The sequence below is a fragment of the Dysidea avara genome, chromosome 3, assembly GCF_963678975.1.
Source record: "Dysidea avara chromosome 3, odDysAvar1.4, whole genome shotgun sequence".
NCBI lineage: Eukaryota > Metazoa > Porifera > Demospongiae > Dictyoceratida > Dysideidae > Dysidea > Dysidea avara.
Window position 1 is genome coordinate 18,879,667 of NC_089274.1, and position 16,622 is coordinate 18,896,288.

General features: G+C 38.6%; 1 protein-coding gene across 1 annotated transcript; it reads right to left on the bottom strand.

Moving 5' to 3' along the window:
- Window positions 1-1,244: 1,244 nt before the first annotated feature.
- Window positions 1,245-12,316, bottom strand: LOC136249932 (uncharacterized). The gene is made up of 21 exons (XM_066042069.1): window positions 11,807-12,316; window positions 9,204-9,950; window positions 9,039-9,147; window positions 6,747-6,898; window positions 6,565-6,688; window positions 6,347-6,495; window positions 6,183-6,294; window positions 6,018-6,125; window positions 5,713-5,871; window positions 4,968-5,132; window positions 4,740-4,911; window positions 4,581-4,682; window positions 4,203-4,291; window positions 3,132-3,188; window positions 2,934-3,082; window positions 2,743-2,887; window positions 2,252-2,386; window positions 2,073-2,204; window positions 1,875-2,021; window positions 1,638-1,828; window positions 1,245-1,582 (listed from the first exon to the last, which is right to left on the bottom strand). Exons 1-21 carry the CDS (start codon window positions 12,277-12,279, stop codon window positions 1,432-1,434), a joined length of 3,768 nt encoding a protein of 1,255 aa, XP_065898141.1. The 5' UTR covers window positions 12,280-12,316; the 3' UTR covers window positions 1,245-1,431.
- Window positions 12,317-16,622: the final 4,306 nt, after the last annotated feature.

Consider the following 16,622-nt stretch of genomic DNA (forward strand, 5'->3'; position numbering starts at 1 on the left):
CGGTTTGAAGGGGCATAAGGGTTAAATATTCTAACATCAAAAAAAGTAGGTCACAGTTCAAACCGAGAACCGCAGAATCCAGAAGCCTTGATGTCCAAGCGAGCACCGACATCTTGGTTAGCTGTACGTAGGGAGAGAGATTCACCACTCAAGGGCTGAAGGGGAGGTTCAGTAGATAGCTACATCATGACAAACCTCTGACATTAATTCTGCAGTCAAATCTCGGATGTCATTGTGGCGGATGGTAGCACAGTGGTAGCTAAGCCCGGCACTGCTTACAGTTCCAGTAGTCCAGGGTTCGAGGCCAGGTTGAGTTTTGTGGGGTTTTTTTTTTCATTTAGTGACCCTTTTTTGTCTAAGTTTTACTGTCGGTTCAATAGCGAGCCCGGCTTATTGAACCGACTTTCGGTTCAATAACCACTGCCTTTATTTTAATATAGCTACAGTGCAAAAAGATGGCCAAGTAGAAACCAATTGTAAATTTTTAGTAGCTTTTTTACAATACGACTTCATGGTTGAAAGAAAATCGCCCCAATGGGATGCGATGACGAAGAAAATGAAAAGAACGATGCACATTTGAATTAGTAATGTAATTAATGCATTGTAAATGGGTGGGCGATGGAACAAACTACTCCAACAATTTGCCTGACTTTTCGTGTGGTAGATATTCATTATACAAAGGTTACATTCCCACTGGTTTCGAGGTAGAATCTTTTAGTAAGGCTGAGATTTCGCCATGCGGATTTTAAAAGATTGCGTAATCGATCTCTCATGTAAATGAGTGGTCGCGTGTTTATTATTGTGGGCGCGCGCTTTGTGCTTCTTGGCCTCGTGACTCACTACCGTGAGTCTTGATAATTATATATTATGAACTCTTGCTAATACGCATTTTTCTTGCAGAATTTTTAGTGTCAAGTCTACACTTTTTATAGTCATGCATGTCTCAAGACCACCCTACATATAACATTGTCTGACTTTGTGAAGCAAAAAAAAAGATCAAATCAGCAGTACATATAGCTAGCAGCACTCTATGTACATATTCGTTTTTATGTCCCTGTAGCCATTGTAACAAGTCCCCCAAACCACCTAATTTTGATTGTAGCCCTTGTAATAACAATCACTTTTGTAATATACGTATTTTTTTCCTAACTAATCACTATATATATAACTATAACTAATCAATTGTAATTATTTTTAGGCCACTGGCACAGGCAGTAGACCTTCAGCATACCTGTAGCCACTAATCTGTTGTAACCATGTATCATTGTAATTCTGCATGCTGTAAAGTCAAAAATAAATAAATAAAATAAATGTCTCACAGGCTCATTGATGCAAATGAAAACAAATTGACAGGGCATGTAAACAAGTAATTGGAACCTTAATTTATGTATATGGCATATATACATGCAGTTATATTTAAAAGTAAACTGATTAAAAGTCATCAGATTGTTCAGAACTTTTAGAAATTAAGACCAAACCATCATCGTCGTCAAATTCCACATAGGATGATAGTACAGGCTGACTTGCTGTTATTGTATTAAAGCTTTTGGTATAACCAGCATTAGAAAATTTCTTATAAGAACTGTGGAATGAGGAACATCAGAATTAGGCCACCTGGTATCATTATGAGAACTGACCTTTTCCTAAATCTGAGTTGCCAAGCATAAATTTTGTCCACTATCTTTTTTATGAGTATCACAATTAACACCAGCAGTGGCAGATAGTAGAATGGTACTAACATTGCTGCATGTTCACTGAGAGCGTTCACATTACCACAATCATCAACCAGTGACTCCTTAATATCACTTTCAGTCTTAAACACTGGATCCTGTATGTGTTGTATGAACTTCAGTGATGTACATTATCACACAAACCTCAAATCGATTTGTTGATGCAATACTGAGCAACAACAGAATGGTCACATGTGTAAACACCTCCAGAACATTAACATAAATTGTTCCAAATGGTTTAGTGTAAGCAATCACTGCCACACACACCATGGTGAATAACAACACTGGAGCCTGTTATAATGTTGACATGAATGGCTGCTACCTGCCTGAGTATATACTTACCAGATTACCAGGTAAGATGATTATGAAAATAATGAATAAAATTCTTCTAAGTAATTCTACAGGTGCCCACCAACTGTGGTCCTCAGCATATGGAGCCTTTAGGAGTTTGGCCATAGAAAATGCCCAGTGTTTCTGTATCAGATATGTAAACATATAGGATGGCACCAATACACACATACCTTAATCTTCCTCATGACAACAGCTGTCACAAACACCATTATCAGAACACAGAATATCAACACAAGGACAGCTACAATTGCTAATGGAAGGTGTCCTCCAGTGAAACACTTCACTGTTCCATCAACATACCATCTCTATAAGTGCACGCAGTATATAATACGTTGTGTTTACATGGCGTAAGTTTTATAGTAATATACACTGCTTAAGCACTGGTGATAAGGTTTTTATTTATTTATTTGTTTATGCTCTAATAAAATGCACAGTCATACATATTTATATGATGGAGTCTGTCAACAAAGTTAAACTCATTTCATGTAAAGAATGTTAGCTACTGGCCCTGGTACACCTAGCTTGTACACTATAGTTTGTAACATGCACATGAAGTGTATACACACACACACACACGGATGCACGCACGCACGCACGCACGCACGCACGCACGTACGCACGCACGCACGCACACACACACACACGACTATGGAGAGCGCACCGGTCTCTTGGTCCCATCAGGGTCACTCAATAGCGGACAGTTGAGGATGGACACTGAAGTGTTCATCACATCAGTGTATAACAGTAGTATCAGTAGCCACAGTCCACTCCATGACAACCTCATGTTCTTAGCAATCTTAAACTTCCTGTTCAGTAGACACTGACTTGCTGAATATACAAAAATATGTTCACCTGTTAGCAGTGTACAGTACAACTGATATGATAACTGTCAATAGAAACGGAATATATCTGAAACTGTATGAGGCTAATGCAGTCATTCCAGGGTACAGACAGAAGTCATATGGGAAGTAAAGGTTGGCAGCACTGCTGATGTAGTGTAACTGAAACAAACAAGGTGATATCTGATCTCACAGCTCACCAGACACTTACATAATGTTGAGCAATGTCAAATGTCATTGGGAAGTACTGTGAAACAATTGGAATAACCTAAAAACAAACACGAAGCTTAACAAACTGTAGTACAGGTATTTTACATCTGAGATACAAATTTAGCCACAGCAATAATTTCATAATAATCACTAATTCTCCAAGACACAAGTTTTTTTAAGTTTCCTGTAGTGCCACATATCTTATGTGGTAAGAAGAAAACATTAGAATCCGAAAAGACTGGCAAAATAATGTACACCTGAATTTGTATTCCAGTTGAAGAAAAATTTCAACCTTGTATATACAGTAGGTTCTATAAGGGGTAAACTTTCCACAAATCATTACCGTTCAAAATTTTGAAGGAGAATTTATCAACAAATTACTTTTTTAATGGGGTGTATCATTTATATGGAGTCATACAAAACAGAGTCTTTATTTAGTAAGTTGAAGAAATTTGCATATTGTGACTGTATCAATGCTGTCAACAAGATAGTTTTGATACACTGTGGCAATGTTCTAAAGATGGCATGGTGGCTGATCACAACTATCTGGTCAGGTATTATGACATGTACAGTTTCTGGCACTACAATTCATTCTCCAGCTGACTTGTATTATGCCTTATAATGTTCTGCTCTAGATAACACTTAAACAACATCATTTTTGATCTTTGAACAATAAATGGACTTAGACTGGCACCACCCATCCCTTTGCAAAAAGTAAGGGTCTGGTAAAATGCATATACTAAATCATTTCAGTAACCAATTAATGCATACCAATGATGTTCACACAGAAGTCACCTTGGCAATGCAATGCTTTTGTTCAAATTAAAGGGAATCATCTGACGAAACAAGCAGTTACGTGTGTGTCTAATTAAATTCCTTTTGGTATTTGTATTTCACACCAGACCCTTACATTTTGTGAAGGGACAAGTGGTACCAGACTACAATGGAGTGAGCACACATTTTGAGTGCAATTTTTAAATGAATAACAATCAATTTGAAAAATCATAAAATTTACTATACGATGTATATCTAGTGACAGTTTTTAGATGTACCACCAACACACAATGCCCACCTGTAGGTAAAATATTATTGGATACAACCACATCGGCAGTGAAATGGAGAAGATTAAAATGACTGTTATCACCACTGCATCAATCACCGCTACAAAATGACATAACAGTCAAATATAAATGTGCTTCATACGTTTATGCACAATTTCAAGTGTTGCATACAAATCAATAGCATGGCTTCCCAGTTTTTTTGGTACTTGCATTTACAACACTAATTATGTAAGACAGAATATTTGGACAGTAGACTCACTGCAAACTTCACACAGATTTGTTGTATTTTTTGTACACAGTAACTTAATGGCTACCAGTTAGCTTTTTAATTCAAAGATGTACCACAGGCAGTTAGTGCAGAAGAAAGGATATTCAGGAATGTTACTTACATAGCAATGGTAAAAACAGTATGTTAGCATATCCACATGACTTGCACTTGTTGAGCAGCACACTGACTCCTTTTTCATGTGTACATCGTCCACACAACACTCCTAAGTGAAAATACAACATAGGATGATGTTTTGTCAATCAGTAGCTATGTCATTTACCTTCCCTATCACACACACACTGATCATTCTCATTATCATAAGAATACACACTAGTACAAGCCTCAGAATTATCATCCACTTTACTACACTGACAGTAACCCGGTGGACAATGATGATATTCCAATATGTTCTCCATTGAACCATTGCTTATGAAGTGTGCCCATAGACCTTGCTGTATTGTAAGTCACACAATAATATATGTGGTAAACAGCACACATTGTTACTTACCTCCAATATAACCTTTCTCTCATTAGGGATGCAGTCAATAATATTATTATCATTATCATTACATTGACACTGGTATTCATCCTTAGTATCTGTGACACTTAGTGTGTGGCCAGGAGGACATGGTCTTATCATTAAATTAAAAGACTTCACTTCACGTTGAACCAGCTACATGTGAAAAAGAAGACAGTGTATAATAACCATTATTAAATAATGGATAGAACTGTTTATAATATTTGGTGAAATACAGCTCATTTGCTATTTATTTACTGGTATGCGGTATGAAACTGGGTCAGGGTTGCTTCCATAACAGACCAACTTACACTACTGCTCCGACTATAGCTTTGACTCTGTCAAGTGCAGCTAAACACCAAAGATGGCTGTGGACGTTTACTTGTGTGAGCATGCACATGAAACTAGCCACAGTGACATCCAAAAACAATTTAGTAGATTGTACAGATTGTAGTTGCTTCTAGATTGCACACTCACTTTGTTTGCTCATTGCTTGTAAATAATTGTGTCAACTAGTTCGACGCATGAGACTACATGTTAGCAACTTGTAATACCTATAACTCAGCCACAGGCTAGAAAAAATAGAATAGAATATTGCAATTCTTTGTGTACTTTACTGTATAAGAACTGTAGTATCTGATATGGAAGGGGGCTCCCTAACCAAGACAAATGTAACAGGTGTCCAGATCACCCAATCCAGTTTCAACCAATAATACACTTAGTTAGGTCTACTCACTGCAGATTGTGTCCTGAGTGCCAACACTTCAATGGTGTAGGGCTTGTTCAACAAATCATTGCTTATTCCTTTAGCACTTTTCACACTGTATTTCACCATCAGTGAAGAGCTGGATGGCTGCACTGTTTGAGCAGTGGGAGTAAATGCAAATGAGATGTCCTATGTAATATAAAGCAATTGAGTTGTAAATATATATTAATATTATTTGTTAATTGGTACAAGGAAGACAAAGTCTTATAAAAACCAATCTCAAATACATCTAAATAAAATCAAACTGGCGGTCATAGTATAGGCGCCAAACTTACATCATTGTTTGAATTGTCTAAAATACGAAAATTCTCTGATGTCAGAAAGTTTTGTTCATCAAAGGGTGATATAGCCACTTCTAAGGTTTCTCCCGGATAGCCTGCAATCTAAAAATGAGATTATACAAGTTACTACTGCACCATGACTGTCAGAAATGAACTGACATTACTACTGTGAACTATAAAATCAACAGCTGGTGTCTGTACAGCTAGTGACTGGTTTGACGAAGCCTCCACATTATGACCAGAATTGATGTTAAAGTTTCTTCTTTCATCACTGTATATAGTGTAAATTGTGACTCCATATCAAAACACAGGACATAATGTACCCATAAGTGACGAATGGCCATCGCAACACATCACTACTGTCAGTATAGAAGTATGGAGTTTCAAATGAGTACCAAGAACACAGGTCCATCCTGTTAGCATATATTGCAGATCCTATAAGAGCTCTATTGCCTGTGAACTTCATAGAAACCTGTGGGTATATGCAAAACCAAAAATAAAGTTGTCAGTTTAGTAAAAGTGAAATACAGAGTTTACAGACCTTGTCCCAGGACACTGGTGGTATTAACGTGTCGCCATACTGGATAAAACACAATGGATTGTAGTAATTCTTAGTAAAGAATGGTAACACAGTTCCTGTCTCAACCACAATAGCAGCACCCAACCTAGAACAACCATCACTCAATGACACAGTAACACTGCTATATTATGCATATATCATACCCTCCTGTGTTATTAACAAACTCTAGTTGTGCTCCACTGTTCAGAGTCATTTGACTGAAGGTCAACATGTACATTGCTCCACCATCAAAGCCTTCAACATCATTATTAGTGAGTGAAACATTTCCATAGAAGTCAACTGTGGCACCGATTGCCTTTAAAAAGATTACATCAAAAATATGAGTATTACATCTAGTAAAACAAGTTGTACAACACACACACACACACACACACACACACACACACACACACACACACACACACACACACACACACACAAGCCAAAGCAAAGCCTTCAGCTGCCGCTAAGCGGTCACGCTGCCCAGTAGCCAGCACTGGGGCACCTGTGTGCCACTCAGGCACTATGAGTCAGCGCAGGCATGCCCTCCTGGGGCAGGACTAGTAACCCGCAGGAGGCTGTACCATGTCTCACAGTTGAAGGTGTGGACACCCAAAGTCCCACCTGGACCTTCAACTACTATATGAGACATGGACAATTGAGGGTTTGCTTTCCCAGTTTACACCAGGTACCCATTGATGTTACAGCTGGGTGGGCTGCTTCCCCAGTTGGCACCAGGCCACCAGGTCCCCATTTTAACAGCTGGGGCAGCATACACACAGAAATGCCATGCTACCACAGTCACATCTACCTAGTGAACCAGCACTGGAATGTTGTGGGTCAGTGCAGGTAAGCCCTCCTGGGGTAGGACCAGTAGCCCACAAGAGGCTGTACCTTGTCTCACAGGGACATTGGAAACAGTGGAAATTGAAAACTGAAACTGAAAACTGAAACTGAAAAACTGAAATGGAAAAACTGAAACTGAAAAACTAAAATTGGTCAAAACTTCATATTAACAGGTACCTCTTAACAAAGACCACCTCTATAATAAGACCACCTCTATAATAAGACCGCCTCTAAATAAGACCACCTCATTATAGTAGCTATGTCAAGTAGGTCCAAAAATATAGCTAAGGTGTACTCATAATGTAATAAAGTATCAATCAATCAGACAGTACTTAAAAGTTGAAATGACAGCTGCAGGGTTGTACAAAAGGATATACTATCTTATCATGCCAAGACCTAAAGTCCATGGTCATGTCACAAATGAAAATGGAGCAATTGCATGCATAATTGAATTTGATAATGGATTTCTCATGAATATTATTGTGCATGATTTAGGAGTTGCATAGTTACAAAATCAACATTAATGATTCTTGACTTTGTGTCTTAATAATTGTTAGGCACACGTAATAAGCATCCTCGAAGACTTAAAAACCTGAGGTGACATCAGTAATTACCGAGGCGCAGGTAAATATTGACAGGTTTTTAAATCCTCGAAGACACCTATCACGAGTGTCCAACTATTACCAAGATACAAAGTCCAAGATCATTAATTTAACTATGTAACTCTTAAATCATGCACAATTCATGAGAAATCCAGTATCAGCAGAGTAATTGTGCATGCAATTACTCCATTTTCATTGTGACATGACCATGGACTTTAGGTCGTGACATGACCATGGATTTTAGGTCGAGGTATGGTAAGATAGTATATCCTTATGTACAACCCTGCAGCTGTCGTTTTAACTTTTAAGTACTGTCTGATTGATTGATACTTTATTACATTATGAGTACACCTAAAGGCCTTTTTGTTGGACCTACTTGACATAGCTACTATAATGAGGTGGTCTTATTAGAGGCGGTCTTATTATACAGGTGGTCTTATTACAGAGGTGGTCTTTGTTAAGAGGTACCTGTTAATATGAAGTTTTGACCAATTTTAGTTTTTCCGTTTCAGTTTTTTCGTTTCAGTTTTTCAGTTTCAGTTTTCAGTTTCAGTTTTCAATTTCCACTGTTTCCAATTTCCCTGTCTCACAGGTGAAGGTGTAGGTACCTGAAGTCCCACCTGGACTTTCACCTGCTGTGTGAGACATGAACAGCTGCCCAGTTAACACCAGGTACACCAGGTGCTACAGCTAGGCAGGATACATCTCCAGTTGATACCACATCACTAGGTCCCCATTTAAATAGCTGGATAGACTGGGTAAAGTGTTTGTCCAAGGCAACAGCAACTGGGAATAACAAGGAATCAAACCTGGAACCTTTTGATTACCAGGCTAATGTTATAGCCACTAGGCTATGCTGCTTCACATTGCCTGCACACACACACACACACACACACACACACACACACACACACACACACACACACACACACACACACACACACACACACACACACACACACCTACACACACGCATGCACACACACACACGCACTCACACACACTTACACGAACTGCAGGTCCTGTATTTCGATCAAATGTAACATTTTCAAACTTCCCACTGAAAAAACTGAAGTCAGCAATGCCACCATTTCCACCAAAATTGCCATCAAATACGCTATAAACAAACAGCGCTGTATCCACACTATAAATTTCACATCATTTTGACATTACCAATTAATAAACTCCACTGGTTCATAGTGTTGCCTACTCTGGTAAGCATTGTATGATGTCACATCAACAGCACCACCATATTCTATTGATGTGTTGTTGGTGAATGTACAGTCTTGAAGTTTAACAAAGTTACCACCATATCCATAATAAGAAGGGAATATATGTGAGCAACCACCAATGTGAGCTACATTCCCATCAAATATACAGCCATAAATGGTGCTATGAAGAGTTGAGAAAAGAGCTGTTTGAGCGAAATTTCCAAAATTCATAGCACCAGAGCCAATAAGTGCTAGATTCCCTCTGAATGTGTTATTGCCAAACATGTATGTCTGATTGCCATTAGTTCCACTCATAAAACAGTACAATCCACCACCATAATTCTCAGCAAAGTTATTTATAAATACACTGTTATTGACTACCACATTTAATGGGAAGGAGGCACTAATTGGCATAGCCAATCCACCACCTCTTCCACTGAAAATGGCATCTTCTATCAAGTTTGTTGTTGATGCAAACAAATCATCTGGAGGGTCTGCTCGGTTGTTGATAAACTCACAATCTGAGACAAAAACATTTGCACTGTTCAGCTGAGCCAGTTGAACATTGAATGCAATGGATAAGCCACCACCATGACCTTGGAATGGTTTTCTACCAAAGTAACTAGTAGCATTGTTATCAGTAAATTTGCAGTTCTTTACTGTGACATTTGGAGAGTTGAAAATATTTAATCCACCGTGCTCATTATTCCTGGAATAGTCAAACAATATTATAAACAATGTGCAAGCAAACAATATTACTATACTAGGCAGACCATCAAACTTCACTTTTATTTGTCACTAATGCAGTGATGCTTCAGATACAGAAATATTTTCTAGTGAAGGGTCCACATTAAGCATATACATGTGTTTACCTAGCTATAGCCTAGGAGACCTGATCCTGTCATAAGAATGAAGTTGCTATTGTTCTAGCAGCCAGGTACGACCGTTGCAGCACGTACTTTCTACTTCTTGGCCACGTAATTTATACATCTAGCCAGGGATGCAGTTCACTAGTTTATCAAGTCACACTAGATGTATGAAGGAAGTTTTTGTGAGTTCAAGGTGAGTTAGGGTTGCAGGGTACAAAAGTACCCATCGTGGGCCAATTAAATCCATAAAACCTTCATTCATATACACAATAAAAGACATTATGCTCAACAGGCAAACCTCTTAGTAATGTTAAATGGATTGTCCTTGCCAACCACCCCCAGCACAATGAATGACACGTGTAAGACAATAGCACAAATTAAGATGTGACTAATAGCATATTGCTCAGACAGGCGAGACACCACTTACACCTAATAGTGGAAACAACATGTACCACAAATGCACTGACTGAAATAATGAGAATCCAAGACAACATGAAAGCTGCCACTTGGCTCCTTAATGGAACTTGACAAAACATCCCTTAGAGTGGCAACCTCACTAACTTCCCTTCTTGAGTGGAAACACACCTGAAAAGCGATGGCAATGAGGCCCTTATCTCATTATGATGTAAGACAAGAGAAAACATGATCCACAGACAAGGTAACTCCACACTCCACAGCCACAAAAAGAAAGGTGTATGCTAGGGGAGGCCATCAATAATGCAATGCCAAGGCACCTTGAAGGATAGACTTGTCCAGTTGGAATAAAGAGGTACCTATTGATCTCCCAAAGAGTAAATAATTGTTGGAAATTGTCACTTATCTGAATAACAATTTATGAGTGGTTGATAGGCATCACACTTGACGAGGATAGTCTGAGAAATAAACAGCCAGCAATTAGACTATTTGGCCAACACAGCAAGGGAGAAATTTCAAGGTTTTGGGATTTAGACCTCCATATAGTTAGTCTAATACATTTTGGGATTGTTTGCAAATTCATGAAAAATTATTTTTAGCAACATTGCTCAACCTCGAAAATATGGCCCCTTGAAATATTTAGGTTCTACGGTAACCTAGGTCAAGGGGTTACATTCATCTTTTCTTTTTACCAGATGTAGGTTTCCTCCTCCTTACAACTGGTGCCTTCTTGGTAGAAATCAAAGGAGGTTGGAAGCAGTGGCTCAACGGGTATACTGTATAGCCAGAAAGTTTGGTTGGAGGTAAATTTGGCAAGCAAGCGGTGCTTCACAACTATAATCCACCAATTCATTTGTCCATTACAAATCTTTATTAGCTACTAACAAATTTGCCACAAACCTTTTCTTTATCACAGCAAATTCACTAAAGTTTCTCCTGCCAAACTTTTCGGCATATGGTATATGTCTGGAGGTCCCAAGTTCGAACCACCTCTTTATTACAAACTAATCCATGTTTCATGTAAGTTTTTTCATTCACATGATTGCCAGAACAATAGTAACATAAAAATCTACATGTGGCTTATATTTGGTACAGCTTGGGCAGAAGAAAAAGGTACATGACAGCTGTTGGGAATACACCAGACCCAATTTCCCCTCAATGATCTAGCCATAGAGACTAAAAGTACATCAAGAAATACATAACACAGAATTAAGTAGCAAACACCAATAACATGGGTGTAACGTTTTTGATATTAATTTAACCTATCTGCATAGCTACTTACCGGAACACACAATCCTTAACCACCACAACAGACACTTCTTCAATCACTATGGGCACTGGACAGCTATTAAATATCAACCCATCAAATGCTACCAACGAAACATTCGATATTGGCTTGAAAATATTTCTCAGCTCGTCCAGGTTAGACGTGCTAGCAGTGCAATCAATTTCCACGTAATCAGCCACGCCCACAACAATAAGACTGCCGCCAGTTCCCAGTTGTAACTGCATCATCTTCAACACATCTAGTGTGTACGTCCCACCTGTCAGTGATAGTCGAATACACCTATTGGCAGTTTCATCAGTGAAAGATGTTGCGTTGTTCATGAAGTCATCCAGTTCCGCTTGGTTGTCAATGTGTACACTCCAATTTGACGTTGATCTTACATCACTACAATTTAGCGAATCGCTTGAAGTGATTCCCTTGACGAGAAACAAAGCTACGGTTACACCCCACCACAAGATCGATGACATTTTTCGGCGTTTCCGAGTTTAGTACAATACCTTTTTATAGGCGCTTACCGGGTATACTTTATCGCCGATACTCATCAATGTATGCGCATGCGCATGCGCACACAGAGATGTACAGTATTTGCACAAGTGGTACGTTATGCAAGCAAGATATCCACACGTGTGTATAAATATGTAGATATAAATACAGGCTTCTTAGCCTCAACCCTGAATCACAACCATAATCATAATCTATAGACCCACTACTACTACTACTACTACTACTACTACTACTACTACTCAACCACTAAATCTCCTTTACCCAAGTATTGTCAATCCTCAAAACACTCAATCAAGGCATATGCGGATGATACCACATTAATTTCTGACTGTTTAGAGACACAAGGGGTACTGCAGCAAGTGGATCAGAAGGCTACTGAATTAGATCTTTTATTCAAGCCCTCAAAGTGTGCCGGTGTCATATTTGTTTGATGGCAATCACCACAGTGAAATGGATATTCAGTTACCTGGAGGCATCACGAGATCTATTACCGAGGGCGTCACAAAGTTTTTAGGGAAGTCTCTTGAAGTTTCCTTTAAGTGCCACCAAATCTGTTGCTCTTTTTTCATTATTATTGATACTCCTTTTTTTCTGAGCATTCAATACAATGGAATATTCTAGAATCTGCTGCTACCTGACAGGAAAATGTGTAGTTTACTATCCCAACTATTATCCACTACCGATGTATTGAGGTGAGTACAAGCTCTGGCTCTACCACAATCACATAGTTTCTCTCCTTCGCTTCCATCTGTCAGTAGATGCTGTCAGTAGATGCTGTCTTATTTATTTTTATTTTCCAAGAAATGTGCAGTCTCAGTTTGAGGATTAACGTACATATGAAACATGCATACAAAATGTTTTACAATGTGATTGATTATGGGATTACTGATTGGTAGGGGAAAGTAATAATAATTTCAGTTGGTGCTTAAAAATTTGTAATGATTGTTGTTGGATTAGGTCAGGTGGGAGTGAATTCCACAGTCTTATTGATCTAGGGTAGAATGAATTACTGTACTGATTGGTCCTTGCATAGATGTGATGAAATCTTTGGTCATGTCCTCTGGTGTTGGAAGTGACAGGGATTAAATCAACAGGAGATATATCAATGAGATTATGAACAATTTTGTAGAGGAGGGTGATACTGGATACTTGTCTGTGGTGTTCTAAACTGGGAATGTTAAGGTCAATGAGCATGTTGGATATGCTGCTGAAACGTGAGAAGTCAGCCATAATGAATCTGGCAGATTGCCTCTGTACTCTTTCAAGCTTATCAATATCTCTTCTGATGTGAGGGGACCAGACAGGATTGGCGTATTCTAAGATTGGTCTTATCATGGCATTATAACATTTCAATTTAATTTGTTCTGGGCAGGACTTAAGATTTCTCTGTAGGAATGCTTTGACTGATAGAGCTTTGGATGTGATGTTAGTAATATGTGTGGACCAAGACAAGTCATTGGTGATTGTAACTCCTAAATATTTGGTAGATGAAACTTCTTTGATAGAGATGTCATTAATGGTGTAGTTGTAGGTGATTGGATTGATGTTTACGAGTAATTCTCATGAATACACTTTTATCAGGATTTAAAAACATACCAGATCTAGTGCCCCATTGCGATAAGGAGTTGAGATCATTTTGAAGTGATAAACAGTCGGATGTAGAGTGAATATGGTATCGTCAGCATACAGACCAATGTTGGCATTGATTGATAATGGTAGGTCATTAATATAACATAAAAATAATAGAGGGGCTAAGATTGTTCCTTGGGGTACACCCGAGTTAACTGCATGTGACTCACTGGTTGAACCGTCAAGAATTACTTGTTGATGCCTACCGATGAGGAAGTTTTGTAGCCATGTTATAGTATGTTCACGTTGAGCTGAATCCTCAAAAACATTTAATAACTCATGGATGCAATTACACACGATCCTGAAATTTGGCTCATTTGTAGTACTGCTTGACCCGCTAAAAATATTTCAAACTCTTTTTGTTCAAATGTTTGACATAATATTTATGGCCTATCAAAATTTTCACAATACATTTCCTATGGGGAAGCCATATAAGTACAGTGTCCATTACAGCCCTTTCCCGAACTTGTAATGGAGCCAAACCGTACGTGTCTGTTGTTGATACCTTTGCTGTTGCAAATAATCATCTGGTTGGCTGAAATGTTAACTCTGTTGAGAAAAAATCCATTTTTAATTTTTAGCCTTTTTTCAGGATTCAGCTCAACGTGAATATACTATAGTAGTTCCCCTCTAATACCATAGTAGGATAATTGTCACTAAAGGGGCTATTACTGTTAAAAATGGAAAGCATAACTGTTTGTCATCTTAAAAATGATTGAGCCTTCCTAGGAGTGCAACCTCATCCTGTACCAGCTATCCAGGTGTGTGCTGTAGCTAGCATTTCCCAAGTATATAGACAGACAAAATTGAACTTCCTATCCTGTATTAGTGTCTCCGGTGATTATCAACTTCAGGAACTGGGTTTACAATTATGCTTGGGGAATACTTATTTGTAAATACAGAATGCTGACTATTCCATCTTGTGTCTTGTCTAAAGCCCATTCAAAATTAACATCCCTCCCAATGGCTCGTCACCTTTACCTGCAGGTAAAGAAACTAGCTGCAGCTGATGAACGCTCATGCTATGATAACCATCTGAATACATCATCCGCCCAAAGTAAACTGAAGGATTCTGTGACACTAGAATCTTGATGTGGAACCTGGAATAGATTGCTGCTTGGATGCAACCCAGGCACCCTAACCACATTAGTCAATTTAAAGCATTAATTGGCACATACAATGTGGGGCAAGGTGCTTGTTATGTGGTTGCACTCAGCCTACTACTACTCATATTTTGGGTAGCTATCCCAGTGCCTTGACACAGGGCTGCTTCACATATCGTCATAACAAAGTTCTGCACTGTTTGACTACTGAACTTGCTAATTTTTTATGAACTAAGCACAGTCTCAGTTTATGCTGACTTATCTGGTATGTGTGCAAGTGACTCTCTACAAGCAACAATCCCTCTGTCTCTACTTACTACACCATATCGTCCAGATATAAGAAGCAACTCAGTAGCCGACATGTCCCTTAGATTCAGAAAAACATCTCAAGTCTGCTAGGGTTTGAAAACAAGAGAAGAGAGAGTACCAAGAGCTACAGTCAGAATTTGCCTGGGATCATCTAGGAGTTGTTTGTTTTTACAATACAATTGACTTGGAACTAAGTGTTTTAGGCCATTACCTGCCATCATATTCAGAACTGAGCTAACTATATTCAAAATGAGATCAAGGTCACTAAATCAACCTGCAGACGGATTTTTGACTTAGCTATTGGTGTTTAAATTTCTTCTTCAAGGAGAATTTTCATGGCAAGAGATTGCCCAGAATGGTTGGGGAATCTTGAACATTGACCACTTTAATTATTTTACTTATTGTAGTTAAGTTTCTTTTATCACCTTTTTTTCCTTGCATGCCACACCTACTTGTGGGGCATTTTATTGCCCTATCTGTGGCCATGTGTGTCAGAGGACTCACTCACTTACTAGTTATTTTTGTATCTTGACTATCAAGGGTTTATAATATTAAGAGTTATTTTTGTATCCTGACTATCAAGAGTTCATAATATTAAGAGAGGGAGAGTTACTACTGTAATATGAACTCTTATGACTATGTTATTCATCAATAATGATGGTTTTCTCTCTCTGCTTTGCCCATAAATGACCTACTGCATGTGGCCACATGTTTGTCTAAGGACTTACATACTGTTTGTTTCATATGTATACTTTCATCGTAATCATCATGATGGTATTTAATAAGTATAATACGCACCATGCCCACACTGGTCTTATCTTTGAGTCATGCAGTCTTTGTGGTCATTTGTGATCGACATGTACTTAATAATACACACACACACACTACACACCTGTCTGTCTGTATGTGTGTGCGTGTGTATATATTGATTTTCTTTCACATTATTAATGACGTTCAAAAATAGTTAATAGAGAGCTCATGCCAGTGAATAGGTCACCTACTACGTATGTCACTATCTACCAGTATGCTTGTTGTTTTAATAGTAGTCTCGTGTGGCCAGACTGCTTTATTCTCTTTGTCATTAGGTAGGGGGGGAAAGGGTCTGGTCCGGTTTGAATCCCACAACTGTCTTGTCATGTCATGAGGTTACATCACAAGTATGCAGTATTAATAACCCTGTGCACTTAAATTACATTGTGGCCAAAGACTCAGCTTACCCAAGAATCCCACATGGGATTTGAACTAGACCAGACCCTTTTTTCTCC